The sequence below is a fragment of the Kryptolebias marmoratus genome, linkage group LG19, assembly GCF_001649575.2.
Source record: "Kryptolebias marmoratus isolate JLee-2015 linkage group LG19, ASM164957v2, whole genome shotgun sequence".
NCBI classification, from domain to species: domain Eukaryota; kingdom Metazoa; phylum Chordata; class Actinopteri; order Cyprinodontiformes; family Rivulidae; genus Kryptolebias; species Kryptolebias marmoratus.
Genome location: NC_051448.1, coordinates 3,757,788 through 3,772,231, shown reverse-complemented (window position 1 = coordinate 3,772,231; position 14,444 = coordinate 3,757,788). Strand labels below are relative to the sequence as shown.

At 40.3% G+C, this 14,444-nt stretch overlaps 1 protein-coding gene and 1 long non-coding RNA gene across 2 annotated transcripts in view; one reads left to right on the top strand and one right to left on the bottom strand.

Annotated features, from left to right (window-relative positions):
• The window catches only part of LOC108244864 (exostosin-1), a 185,402-nt gene that overhangs the window by 151,976 nt on the left and 18,982 nt on the right, over nt 1–14,444 (top strand). The window contains exons 5-8 of the mRNA XM_037981537.1: nt 2,063–2,170; nt 6,576–6,695; nt 9,504–9,636; nt 14,110–14,228. Of these exons, the coding sequence (XP_037837465.1) occupies nt 2,063–2,170; nt 6,576–6,695; nt 9,504–9,636; nt 14,110–14,228 (480 nt within the window). The remainder of the gene's footprint in view (nt 1–2,062; nt 2,171–6,575; nt 6,696–9,503; nt 9,637–14,109; nt 14,229–14,444) is intronic.
• The window catches only part of LOC119617984, a 21,730-nt gene continuing 15,266 nt past the window's right edge, over nt 7,981–14,444 (bottom strand). The window contains exons 2-3 of the long non-coding RNA XR_005234509.1: nt 14,065–14,218; nt 7,981–9,257 (exon numbers count right to left, since the gene is read on the bottom strand). This is a non-coding gene — a long non-coding RNA (uncharacterized LOC119617984). The remainder of the gene's footprint in view (nt 9,258–14,064; nt 14,219–14,444) is intronic.

Genomic DNA, 14,444 nt, shown 5'->3' with positions numbered 1-14,444 from the left:
TGAAGGGGTAAGGGCATTTTGGCTCAGGGCTAGGGTTAGGGTTTCTGCCTGGTTGAAGGGGTATGGGCATTTAGGCTCAGGGCTAAGGTTAGGGTTTCCTCAGGGTTGAATTTGTAAGGGCATTTTGGCTCAGGGCTAGGGTTAGGGTCTCCTCAGGGTTGAAGGGGTAAGGGCATTTTGGCTCAGGGCCAGGTATCCGCCTCCTGGATACCTGGCACGTCTCACAGGGAGGATCTCTGTATGTACCCTCTCCGTCCTGGGATTACCTCAGGATCCTCAAGAAGGAGCTGGAGAGGAGAGAGATGCCTCCATGACCCGACCACGGATGAGCAGAAGGAAATGGATGGATGATCTGCTACACTGTCGCACTTTGTGGCCTAAGAGAAATATCCCCAAGATGACATATTTAGAGCCACAGCCATGCTGAGGAGGACGGACCGCAAAATACTCTTCAGGTCCAAACTAAAGCTCCCAGGATCCAAAGTACCCTCAGCCAGTCCGAGCTGGTTTTAATGTTGTGGATCAGTGTAGTCAGAACTGGATCTCGTAGAGACGATACTTTTTAAACCTTTTATTTGCACATCTGGATCTCGACAAAAAAAAGCTTCCAGCTGCGACGGTCCAGGAGGATGTTGGAACGTTACAGAGCGTTGGCGTTTCTTGATTAAACCATAAAAAGTCGCTGTCTGGTTTAATCTCTTTATTCCCTCACAGCAGGTTTAGAAAATAGTTTACAAACTCAGCCGTTTCCAATTTCATGTCTCTTACTATTCATTAATATCTCTTGTGCTAAAAAAGTGATAGCTTTTAAAGTGTTCCTGATAAAAACCTGTGCTTTTAAATGAGAAACAAGCTTGAAGCTGTTAATTTATTACCCATTTTGCCATTTTAACTCGAAGTATAATACATTAACACGAAAGCTTCAAAGGAACGTGTGCAAAAGATAGCAAATGTTCCCTTTAAATACAGTTTAATAGTGCTGTAAAATGCCCAGTCAAGTCTTTTTCATTAACCACAAATGATGAATCGTTCTAAGATTCTCTTCATAAAACAGATTTAACACCCGGCAGCTCGCAGAGCTACTGTGGGAAATAAAACCCGCTCCTAATGAATTAAGTCATATAAATGGCTCATCTAAATATTGAACCACACAGGGAAAAATAAATAAATGCACTTCATTTTGTCCTTAATCTTTTTGGCAGCTCCCATTTGTTTGTGGAAAAACTCACTTGGACTACAGTCAAAGTGTCTCATCAGAAAGAAGCAATGAAAGAGAATAAAAACCTTCAGTGAAGGAAAAGAAAAGCCGATCCCTCCCAGCGCTCCACTTTAAACTTTTATGTGTCACCGAGACCCGTCTCCTTCCCTCTGAAATCATGTAAACAGTCTAAAATTATCCCGAGTCTTTATTTCTTCAGTCCTCTGAAAGAAAAATTCATTATTGCTCCTCAGCTGAAACCAGTGACTTCATCAGTTTCCCCACAAAAAGGTTTGTTTTAATATCTGACTCCTAACAGTTTGGTTGAGCTGTCGGAAACGTTTTAGAGCAAAAACACGTCGCCCGCCGCCCTTTCATTAGAGTTTTAACTCAAGATGGCCGCCACATCCATCCACCACTCAGCTACTGCCACATAAAATTTACCTCAGTAAGTTTTAGCCATTTTGTGTTTTGGCAGAGACAGATTAGCTGTGGATTTGGGTCGACTTCGGATAATAATGTTTAATTAAATACTTTCTGAGAGTTTCAGTAACATCCATCCAGTGGTTTATTAGATATTTTGCTAACACAGTGCTGACTCTAACAGTTAATGCTGCTCAATGATGACTCTCAGCTACTACCACACCAAATTCAGTCAGAGTTCTAGTCATTTTTGTTTAATTAGCTCATGTCAGCCATCTTAAATTGGGGTGATTCCAACATTTAATCTGTTGTAGATGTTCGTCCAATGATTACTTTTTGAGTTTAATTAAAATCGGTCTGAAAACATTTTCTAACATCTTCTGTCTGACTAAAAGAGTGCTTTTTGTTCCAATTATTACTCGTCCTTCTGTGTTTTCACAGGCCGCCTGTATTCCAGTTATCCTGAGTAATGGCTGGGAGCTTCCCTTCTCTGAAGTGATCGACTGGAGGAAAGCCGCCATCATTGGAGATGAGCGGTTGTTGTTACAGGTACTGAAAAAGGAGGAGATGAGGAGTTGGAAAGAGATTGGGGAAATTGGCTTGGCTGAAATTCATAATCTAAACTCGGCTCTAAGGTTAGTTTGGTTGATGGTTGTTGTATCAAAGCTTCTTAGCTGTTTATTTCCCTTTAAATGGTGCCCATTTGTTAGAAAATGCATTTGTGGGACGAGCTGCAGAGTTGAGTCAAACTTGCTACGGACTCGTTTTGAGCTTCTGGTACCTCAGGTGTCGTCAGTCAGGCGCCTGATTGTCAGCAACCAGTGACGACCCCATATCTCCACAGTCTGGGACCAAACTCTGTGGGGTTTATCCAGAACAAAGTCCAGAGGTCAGTCCTGACCTCAACCCCACTGAACACCTGTGGGATCCAGAGTGACCCAAACAACCACATGTTGGTTGAAGAATGGGACACCGTCCCACAGCAGCGTGAGGAGGAGCTGCCAGGCTGTTGTGGCTGTGTATGGTTCTTCCACATGCTTCTGAAACCCCTGTTTTTTAAATAATTACATTTTTTAGTTTCCAATATGTCTTGTTTCTTCATCAGGTAACGCAATAAACGGCACCAAATAAGAGTCCGTAGCAGAATGAGCTATTTGGCAAGTTTTTCACCCAGAAATGTGGCTCCATTTAAGGAGAAATAAGCTTTCTAATGGTATAAGAAGCCTCGTTACAACAAAGAAATAATCAACCAAACATCAGTGTCCTAACCTTCTGTGCCAACTTTATATTTCTAGAAAACTTTCATAATTTTAAGCACAAAACTGCTGTGGAAAAAATTGGATTTTGCTGGCAGGAGGGAGCGACATCAAGCTCTCGTCATGTGGCTTTTAGTAAATTTCCTTTTATTTAAAAATGACAGATGTGATAATCAGTCATTTACACTTAGACCAAGAGTTATTTTTGTCTGAGATGAATTTCTTCACAATCGGAACACCTTCTGTTCCTTTTAATCACAGCTGCAGATTGTGTGATATTTAGATTTTCTAATTACTCTCAGTATTCCTGTGTAACCTGTGTGACCGTTATCACCATCTGGACCGCAGAACGGACATGTGGCCACTCGTCGTGTTGGGAATCAAAGCCTATATGTGTCTGACTTTAATTAGAGAGTCGCAGGTTCCTGCTTTCAGTCAGCATCTAACAAGAAGATGTGAATTTTTTCCGTCTTTGTTGGACATAAAAAGCCATTATGTGTTTAAAAATGTCATTTTTAGGGAGGAAAAAAAGTAAGTTTTTGAACCTTGATAAAAGCTATTATGTACCAATGCTTTTAGACGTTTTTTTTATTCCCTTCAGCCGAACAAAAATTACTTGTTTAAAGCTCGCTAATTGCTGGTTAAGATAATAAGTGTGACGTGAGAAACATGTTCTGACAGGAAGTGAGGCACTCGGTTATAATTAAGGTTGAGCAAAACAAACATTCTTCCATTATTATTTTGTACAATGTTGATGCAGAAATGTCAGGAATGAATGCAAATACAGACCCAGAGATGGAAGTAAAAGCTTCTTAGAAAAAAAAACTCCTGACATTTATTAGTGCAAAATAAAAATTAGAAGAAAATAAACCCATGACTGCTGTGCTCTTTCACTTTGACTCTGCAGCACTTCAGAAACGTCACCTCTGGAGCGTTTAAAGCCGCTGTGGAGGCGGCCGTCGCTTGTTCAGAGTCACATTTTCACAAATAAATACAATCTCAAACATTTCTACTTATGAATCAGGAAAAAAATCCAAAATAAACAGTTTATTTATGATCTAATGTAAAACTTTTACAAAATCTGTAATAACTTATCACTTAGGTACAGCTGATATTTTTGAGAAATTAAAAGAATTTTACTAAAACTAATTTATTTTTGTGAATCATCAAAAATTGGGATAACAGCAACTTTATTTTAAATTAAATTAAGACCTGAAATAAGTCCAGGTAAAGGAGTATTCGTCTTCATATCATCCGTTTGTTTTTATAAAAACTTTCTGAAACAACAGCTGGAGTTTAACTCTCTGCCGTCCGGCGTTTCTGATCTCTGATTGCAGATAAATCTGTAAATATTTGACTCCGGCAGTAAAACCTAAAATCTTTTCTATGCAGGTTAAGATATAAGGATGACTAAAGGACAAATTATTTTATAATCTTCACCTAAATGTCCAGTTAATAACAAAATCTGAAGAAAATATACCATTTTAATGCAATTTAAGCCTCCATTTTTGTAATGTCACTAAATTAGATTTAGAGAACGCTGGTAAATGTGTCAGAGTATTTAAATATGACTAATAAGGTTTTTACTTTTTTTAGAGACCAATAAAACATCTAAAAATATCATCTTCATTAGAGACTAAGATTCTCAGTCATAAATGTTAAAATAAAAGAACAAAAGTGGATATTAAGGTACAGCAGCGTGCAGAATAAATACAAAGTAAAAATAAGTTTCTATAAATAATAAACCCCAGCAGCTGAGATGCTGCCTCCAGGATTTAAACTCTTATTGGATGTGATGTTAGTTGTTGTCACGTTTAAACAGGTATCAGTGAAGTACTTTAGTATTTTACATTACAGAATACTTTATTTTGTTTTTCAGTTTTCAGATATTTGTGGAGAACCCATTTCTTTCAGGATTTGAAGAATGAAATGAGAACATGAATTAAAGTGATATATGTTAGAATGGCTCAGGTGGTTCATCAGTTCGTCCAATAATCCGCTTCAATCCCTCCTCGTGTTGTGGAGCCCAAACTTTGACATTTTGCTTCGCAGGAAATTCTCACGTTTCCTGCTTTGAACTGAAAAACTAGGCCACATGTTGTCATCAGGTGGGGGTAAATACCCCGGGGCCATAACACTCCAGCTGTGGAGGAGTTCATCTCCCTCTGGTGACGCGTTAACAACATTTTCATATCTCCCAGTTTGGGTTTGGCTAACATCGAAGGGCTTTTTTCCAAAAAATAACAGGGACTTTAGCAACAAATCCCTCCTCCTGGTCACTAAGGCCCGGTTCTGATCTGACTGCAGATAAGAAACTATTTCAACACAAACAATAATCACTTTTCTTCATATTTCAGTAAATGCAACAAGTTTGTTAATGAAACTGTTCGTGTGTCAAATTACTTACATAAAGTATATAAAAATAAAAGCATGATTCATTTATTCGGAGAGTAAACAGATTCATTTACAGACAACAGTCGAACAAAAACTCTGCCGAGAGAGTTGAATCTCATTACTTTGAATTACATCACAGAGAGCTTCAATAACCGGCTGTTTAATATGCAGGAGAGGATATGCATGAAAAACAGACACCCAGGTACTCAAACAAACACAAAGCCCACCTGCTGAGAAACATACAGACTATTAGAGTTAATCGAAGGGAAGAGAATGAAGCTGATTTGATTGGTGCTTCTGAGAGCAGCTGGGATCAGATTGTTGTTCTGTCACAAACACAAAAACCACCAATCATTTACAGACCTAATCAAGTCCTGACTTTCTTTATAGTCAGTGCTGCAGATAAGGCATGAAAGGCTGTGAAGGTGTTTGTATGAGTGGAGAATAAAAAATATCCTTCTCACACTGATTTAGGCCCAGTTTCTACGACGCTGGAACAATTCTGGTGATCGGATTCTCTGACAGCAAAACTCTTCAAACCCAGGTCTGAGTTGAAGTTTTTCAGAACCTGAAAGCAGAGGGGCTCACAGTCAGTCAGAAGTCGACATTTTCCTGAATGCTGTGGAATAGAAGGCCTTGTATTTATTCTCCCATGCTTTATTTAACATTCGATTATTATATCTTTATCTGATTTGTGTTTATCACCATTTTAAAAGCTTTAACAAGTAGTTGTTTAGTTTATCTGGAAAGAGAGAGATCGGTGTTAGACACCCTGGAATGTGAGCCACGGACGTGTCAGCCAGGAAGGGGCTAGGAGTTGCCCTTTGACCTCCAGAGAAGGGAGGCAGTGATCCACCCTCTGGAGGAAGTAATAAGACCAGATGAACATACTTTCTCTTCAGACAATCCTGGGGTGATGTGTATCTCATTCCCACTGATCGTCTCCCATCTGGTTTTATTATTGTATGAAGATTGACTAATGCGGTTTGAATAAATGTGTTAAACTTTAAGGTCTTTCCCAACAACCAACACGGGGAGGTAAAGGTAGTTTATCTCAACCTCACCGTCGGTCCAAACAAACATTTGTGTACTCGGCGTTTTGGATGTAACCGTTCCGGTCCTCGAGACGGAAGTGTCTGCAGGACGTGTGAGGTGTTGAAATACAACGATCCCAGCTCCTGGCATGGAAACTACAGCGTTACTGAGCGAGCATGTCACGTTTTACGTCATCTCATCCTCCGCTCTTCACATTTCTTCAATCACTCTGTTTAAAATCCCACTGAACAGTCTCTGTGTTTTTCCAGGTTCCCTCCATCACCCGGTCTGTGGGCCGCGACAGGATCTTGGCTCTTCGCCAGCAGACCCAGTTCCTTTGGGACGCCTACTTCTCCTCCGTCGCCAAAATAGTCGTAACGACTCTGGAGGTGAGGCTGCAGGAAACTGGCTCAGATTGAAGTTTGTGGATTCAGGTTGTCAGGAGGGTTTCATCTAATCGACTGAACCGATGCGCCTGGTTCTGTAATGAACATCGCCGCTGGCCGTGCATCACCTTTCAGAGAGAAACTCTTGTCTCTCTCTTCTTGTCAGTTATGGGTTTTTCCCCTCATGAAGGTCAGCTGAATGTGACTCTTAACGCAGTTTTCTGTTTGCACCAACAGTAACCACAGATTAGCTCCAGTAAAGGAACTGAGGAATATTTATCCCGTTTTCTGCAGAACCTAGCTAACGCCAGCTGGTTTGTAATGTTATTTGTTCAGCTGAGGGTGCGACTGGTTTGGATTAAAATGAATCTGTAGATTATTCCCTCCTGGCAGGATGCTGCAGAGCACAACATGAACTTACCGGTTTTATTCCTTTTATTCTGTTAGTTTACTTCTTTTGGTCCAATCCTCAGGGGCTCTCTGAATCATCTTCATCACTGCTACCACTGAGAGATGAGAAAACTTTGAATTGATGAGACGTTCTGATTGGTCTGATTCAGTCAACAACCGGTCAGCTCCGTCGACATTTAACACGTCTGCACAGGTTTAATATTTGCTACTGTAGGGTTCTTTCACAACTGTAAGAGGTATTTTATAAGCCTGAAAAACAAAATTAATAAATCCGTATGCAGGGGAGGGAAATGTTCTCAGGTCTAAAAGCCACGCTGATTGTAAATATATATAAATATATTTTAAAAAGTTAAAAGTGTACTCCAGCAGATTCAATCATAAACAACAAAATAATGTGCATGGCCAAGAATGCAGTTCTGCAAGCTGTTCACACAAAAATAAACAGTGATTTAAACGCAGCCTTGTTGGTCACAAACGTTCAGATAAGTGAGACTGCAACATAAAATTAGTGTTTTCCTCACCAGCAGTCTCAGCTCAATGAGACGCCATCTTTACCGCCTTCAGACGTTTGTTCTCGATACGTGAGCAGCAGAGACTCGTCAGCGGTTCGAGGTGCGTCAGAACGTGGGGACATTTAATTCATGCCAGAAATCACAAACACTCAACCTTGTTTCAGAACTTTTAACGACCGTTTGTAAGGAGATCCGACGTTTGTTTACAACATTTTATTTTTAGGACTAAAACCTTTCCTTGAACTGAAGATTTCACGTTTGTCTGCATGTTTTTACAGCGTTTTATTCAGAACCAGGAGCCAAAAAGTTCAGTCAAAACTCAGAAGTTAAGTATCTTTTAATTTATTACATAAGGACAACTAAAACTGCTGCTTTTTTTATTGCCTACATGAGCTGTGCAAACAGAGACCTGAGCGGCTCCACCACATGTCCGCTTCTAGCTGAGTATGAAATTAGACAGATGTCCACCGACCGTCCTGGACCGCCGGCCAGATGTGCCGGGAAGACGCAGGCAGCACCCCGCCAGGCTAAATGGGTGTAATGAAGCGCTGGTGATAACTGTAGTGTCCCACATACGGCGAGGCTGGCGGGTGTGTCTCTGCACGAACGCTGCAAGGCTGCGAATACCAACAAATGTGTCACTCTGAACTTTCCTTTTAGTGTCTGCGATTAAATTTCATTTCATTTATCTTTACTATCAGTTAAAATATCACTGCATTTTAAAACCTTTACACAATTCAGTTTGTTAAATTAATCAAATTTAAATGATATAAACATGATAAAGGTAGAATTATTGTCATTGTTTTAACAAATAAAAACATTCAGCTCGTTAAGTTAAACTCTCGTCCAGCCGAGCTCGAGACGTTTTGTTCAGTTTGAAGAACTTTTATTAATTTAATATTCGTGTTCAGACAACCACATTGTCTGTCAAAAAGCAATAAAGGTTCAATAAAAGCTTTATACAAAAAGCAAATGAGCAAATTATTTAAAATTTGCATAATGAATATGCTAAACTCGCTAACGATGTCTGACCTTTACTTAGGCTGGAATGATTGATAATTATTTAACTAGTTTAGGAATACATTAAGGACATTACGCTGGTCTTCAGGATGAAGGAATGACTAAAAAACACGAATAAATCTACAGCAACTTGATATGAAGGACAGAACAGGATGTTTTCTGGGTTTCAGTCCAGCCACCACCGATGCACAGAAAGACTATGACTGATAAAGTACAGAACATCGATTCAAAAACAACCAGACTATCCCTTTAATGCCTTTCAGATTCTGTTTGAAGCTAAGATGGAAGAAAACTAAACATTTTGCTTCCAAACTGTATTAATAAGGAAGAATAACTGCAGAACTGTTGGTAAAATAGCAGCAATCAGTGGAGCACGGTCGGTTTTTCTCATCCGTCTTCCTCTGAAGCCACCGGAGGACTCGGCTCTGAACGTTTAACCGAGTGTCCCGACCTTTGGTAACAAGCCAGATGGATGTTATTAGCTGGATAACAAATGGACAGCTCCTGTTGGGATCGAGGTGCCACCGCTGTGAAGGAGAACCATCTCTGCTCCGTGAAGCCATTTCTCTTGTAGAGACGTCCCAAAGCTCCAGATGTTCCCCAACAGCTTCAAATATCAGAGCTGGAACATGAGAGGAGGGTTATGAAACATTCCTGCTTCTGATGCCCATTTTAGTCTAGAATACTAATATTTTTATTCAGTTTATAAATAAAACATGATTTCTTTAACATTTACAGCAAATATATATGTTCTATTGGCTGAATACTACAGCTATGGAGCATCAATCACCAAAATGTCTCCAGATTTTGCTTGAATCATTTTGTTTTTTCACTCAAATCCCTTAAATTTCCTCACCTTCTGTCCCAGATCATCCAGGACCGCATGGAGTCCCACGTGTCCAGAAACCACCTGCTGTGGAACTCCTTACCTGGTGGTCTCTACGCCCTCCCACAGTACTCCGCCGACCCGGCTCAGTTCCCTTTTTACTACGCCATACTGGGTGAGTGCTCGTTTTGTTTCAAGTTTAGGCTTCAGACCGGATTTACTGACAGCTTCGATCCACAAAACGAGTCAAATCAGGTTTTTTTTGCAATGATTGTGAACGTGAAGGCCTCGTTATTTTGGTCATGATCCAAACTGAGGGTCAGAACTTGGAGGAACCAATAAATCAAGAGCTTCATCTTCTTCTTCACTTCAACAAACCAGAGCAGCATCCTCGTTACTGGAGACGAGGCCCACATCCGTTAATTAGTCGTGTTGTTCCCATTACTGTTTGGAAAAGAAATTAGAAAAAGTTGTTGCTCATATTTTGACAAAAAAGTCCTGAGTTTGGTTCCTTCTGTAGATTGTTATGCTGCTTTAAAACATTAGTGATTAAAAATGTATTTTTTCAAAATGTACAACAATGGTAGTCAAAGTTAATTTGATTTTTGTAGATCTTCTTTTCTTAGCATTTAGGGACCCACAGTGAGCTCCTGACAAACTGCGTCACTGAGTTATCAATTTATTTTATTATTTTTTTACTTTACTCAACTCAGATGGTTTGGTTCCTCCACGAGGAGGTGAAGAAGGGAGAGTTGGTCAGAGAGGTTCTTTGAGAGCGTAATTTGACTCCCAAAGCCCACTGCGGTGTATCCGGTCGCAGGCAGGAAGGCTATGAGAAGCCTGGTCTGCAGCAGACAATCGCTCGTCTCTGTAAAGTCGGCGCTGAAGCCACGGCGAGGGGAACGAGGCGTGGGCGGCTGCAGCCACGAGGCACACCGACGTCCACCTCCACCACTGCCGACACACGAGTGGGAAAGATATCACCGCTCCTGCAAGCCAGTCTGAACCCGAGACCTAATCAGCTAAAACAGCATCTCAGTGCACAGAGCCACAGGGCCGCAGGGCAGCGCAGGTCAGAGCGGTCCGGCTTCGCTTACCAAAAACAAATATGTTAATGCATGTTGGCAATTTTATGTAAATTCCTCGTTTTATTCCATGTAGGTTGTTACATCTGCCTCGGAGCCACAACAGAATTTTTCTCAAAAGTAAAGCGAGCATCAGGGGCGAAGCCGGCTGCAGAAGCTGTAGTAAAAGTGTTTGAATAAATATAAACGGAGCGGAGTTCAGGCTGGATGCGGACGTCTGCGTGGGCGTGCGTGCAGACCGCGGTGATCCTCGGCGGACCGAGGCTGTAACTCAGATCGATGTTTCTCCCTCCGAGGAATTGGGACTCGTAGGTTAGGAGGTGAGGAGACGGGGTGGACTGAAGGACGGAAGGAAAGACGGCCGTTTTGTTTATGCCTCTGCAGTAAATCACTATTTCTGCAGCCGCTGCTCTGGGAATAACTTACCGTCGATGCAGTGTTCGGTGGTCTCACTCCGCCACCTTCCCATAACTTTGGATGGCGAAGCAGTTGCAACTTATGCCTGATAGTTTGTAAAAGTTTGATTTGCTGCTCAGACATTTTGGCCTTAGGAGCTGAAAGGATATCTCGATGTAACGGATAAAGTTGAAGCTTAACTTCAGTTCAGGATTTAAAAGAAATTAGACGGCATGAAGTAAGGTCTGCTTTGAATTATATGATTTTAAACGCATCTAGAAACGAAAACATGAAAAATGGCAGCCTTTACTCCATTTAGGATCTCTACCTGAACATTATGTCTCTAATGTGACTACATGGGATTTATTTGAATAATTTGTAATGTCATTCATCTTATCTAAGTTCTCCTAAATTTACTCTTATTCTTTGCAACAAGGACCTTTAGCTGTTCATTTGTTGCGTTAAGAGTTTTAAATCTAATCCAGTGTGTAGTTTATGAAAAGGGTAATGAGACTTGGACTCTGAACACATTTATTTATTGCTCAGTTCAGGAGTGGTTAGTTAAAAAGGAAACTGGTTTATTGTTCGCTTTAATTATGTGACGGAACTTGGAGACGATAAAACATAAATTTCTATAAAGGAGGTCAGTTTAGGAAAAAGTTTTTCTCGCTGTAATTTGTTCTTTTAATGACCTTAAAGCCCGGAGTCTTTAAAAGCACAAAGGTTTTAGCTACTTTTGATGTTTGCGAAACAAAAATCAAGTTTAAAGAACAGCAATTTGTCATGAGGCAACAAACATTAATGTGTTACATTCAAGTGTGTAAGATTTGTCAATTTTGGGATTAGTCTTGAAATATTCTAGAGCTTCTAAACATCTGAGGCTAAAACCATGAATGTCCAGCTCTAAAACCCGCGTTGATGATAAATAATTAATAATAAAAACGTTTTAAATATGCTTATCTTTCAGAAGTGTAGTCCAGTAGATAACGTGTACAACGTGAGCCGAGACAAGTACAATGTGGACAACAAAAATAATGTCCACAGCATATAATTCAGTTCTGAATAAAAATACTCTGAATAAATAAAAAAACTGGCCACTCGAAACACGGCTGGTCGCAAACACTTCAATTCAGAGAGACTGCGGCTAAAAATCCGCTCATTTTCTCACAATCTCGAGTCACCAATTAGTCTGAAACAGTCGCAGCTCAGTGAGATGCTGCTTAAAGGTGGACATGGGGACCAAATTAAGATCCACCCAGTCCAGGTCAGTGGGTCGGGGGTCAGCAGGTCGAGGGTCGGGACCTATCTAAGGTTCTCCATGGCCTCCCTGACCTGCTCCCTTAATTTATACATTAAAAACAGAATCTATGTCATCAGTTTAATCTTTCGATCAGAGCAAACATGAGCACTTTTAAAGAAGTAATAAATAAGGTGGTGGTCCTTTTTCTTTTCCAAGAAATGAAGCTCGAACCTTTTTCTGTGACCCTCCACAAGGACAGAGCTCCTGCTTCCATAAATACCACTTAGCCCACCTGAGATGGCTGCTGGTCGTGGGGGCCGGTGTCAGAGAGATGGATAGAGCTACACTAAAGAGCACTCCGACTCCACTTATCCATGAGGAGATGTACTCCCCTGTTCCCGAACCTCCCTCTGCCTGCAGCCGGGGCTTTTTCAGCTGATTTGTATTAAAAGTCTGTGTGTTCGTATAGTTTCCTCCGTTTATCTATTATGCATCTTTGCAGGGCCGCTTTATAAAGCAGGAGAGAGAGGAGCTGTGTTGGGCTTTTCGTTTTCTGAAGGATTAGGAAAACGTTATCTCCAAAGCAGAGGTGGAGTCAGATGGTTTTTGTTTTAATGTTAGGACCAAAAAGCTTCTAATTCTGCTTTAGGTTGATCAGTTTCTGAACTCTGTATTAAAACCCTGATTTCACAGCAGCCTGTCTTCCATCTTTTTATGCTGTTTACTGAAGAAGTTGGCAGCAAAAACAGAATATGTCAAAATGGTAAATAATCTGCCTGATTATTCATCCAACCAATTAATTAGTTTGTCTCTCCAACTTAATTGAATGTCATCAACTCAGGCTTTTTAATAACTTCTGCTTTATTTGGATTTCCCACCATGAAATGAGATTTTTGGATAACTCATTAAAGTTATCAAATCTGGATGTTTGTTTCATCACTTATTGGTTAAATCTGGACTAACGTCTCTCCCTGCCACTCAGCCCTGATTCATTCAAAGTTTTAAAGCAGATATATGTCATAAATTTCATGTATTTCAGGTCAAATGTTCTTATTTTTGTGTTGATGTGACGCTGCAGCACGTTTTCACTCTTGGTGAGAAATTGGAAGCAGTTTTCATTTCAAAATGTCTTCATGTTTCAGGTTCTCCGTTTCCTCCCGTGAATCATGGCGTCTCGCTCTCGTCTCGCAGGAATTTGGAACGATAATTTCCAATAATTTGGGGGACAAATTCTCTCTTAAAATGCTGACGTCTCAAACCTTTCTCAGTTTAGTTTCCACAAGTCTTTGTGCAAAGAATGAGACATCTGGTGTCATCCCAGTGTGATTAAACTGGGACATAACTGAGACTAAATGGTGACAAAAACAAACATGTCAGAAGTACTGATATGAGATTCCAAACGGAAATTTGTTGTTTTTTTTTACCAGTTTTGTGTTGCCAACAGTCGCAGTTTTCTGTAAACTTTACTAAAGTTCACACAAGTGAAACAAAACATTTATAAAATATTCGGTAAGAATTGAAAAGACCACGTTGTGCTTCTTATTTAAAAATACTAGTTTTATTAGTTATTTTTTGATGTGATAAACTCGTCAGTGATTTTCCTGGGTTTTAACCTCTCAATGTTTCTGGATTAGTTGCGCCTCATAGACAGAAAAACCATCAGTAAATCCAAAACTAGAACATTTAAAACTGCATTAACTAAAATAAAAGTGAGGATGATAAAAACGAAGCAGGTGTCTCTGAACAGAATAAAACATTTAATGCAGAGAAGCCGATGTTTAAGGTGTAATGAGGACAGAAAATGGCATTATCAACCAAACTGTTACTGAATAAATAAATAAATAGTCTTAAAATGGACAGTAATTCATCTTCATGTACAAACCTGTAAGAGACCGGCGGGTTCTCAGGTGTTTGTGTTTGTGTGCAGGTAAAAGCCCGTCGCAGCAGTTCTCAGCTGTGATCCACACAGTCACTCCTCTGCAGCCCCAGATCTCTCCCGTGGTGAAGCTCATCATCGCTGTAGCCAAGTCCAAGTTCTGTGCACAGGTGGGAAGTCTGTCAGAAGCTGCTGCCGGGTTAAAATAGAAAGAAGGAGCAGGTGTGATAAAAATAATGTTTCCATGTCTGAACGGGTCACATTTCTGCTGCTTCTGTCGCTCGTCCTCCTTCAAAATGGCCTCCAGTATTAGAGGAGTACTTTTAATTCTTTTTAACATTAAAGATACATTCAAAAAAAAGTTATAAAACAAAAACAACTGGACT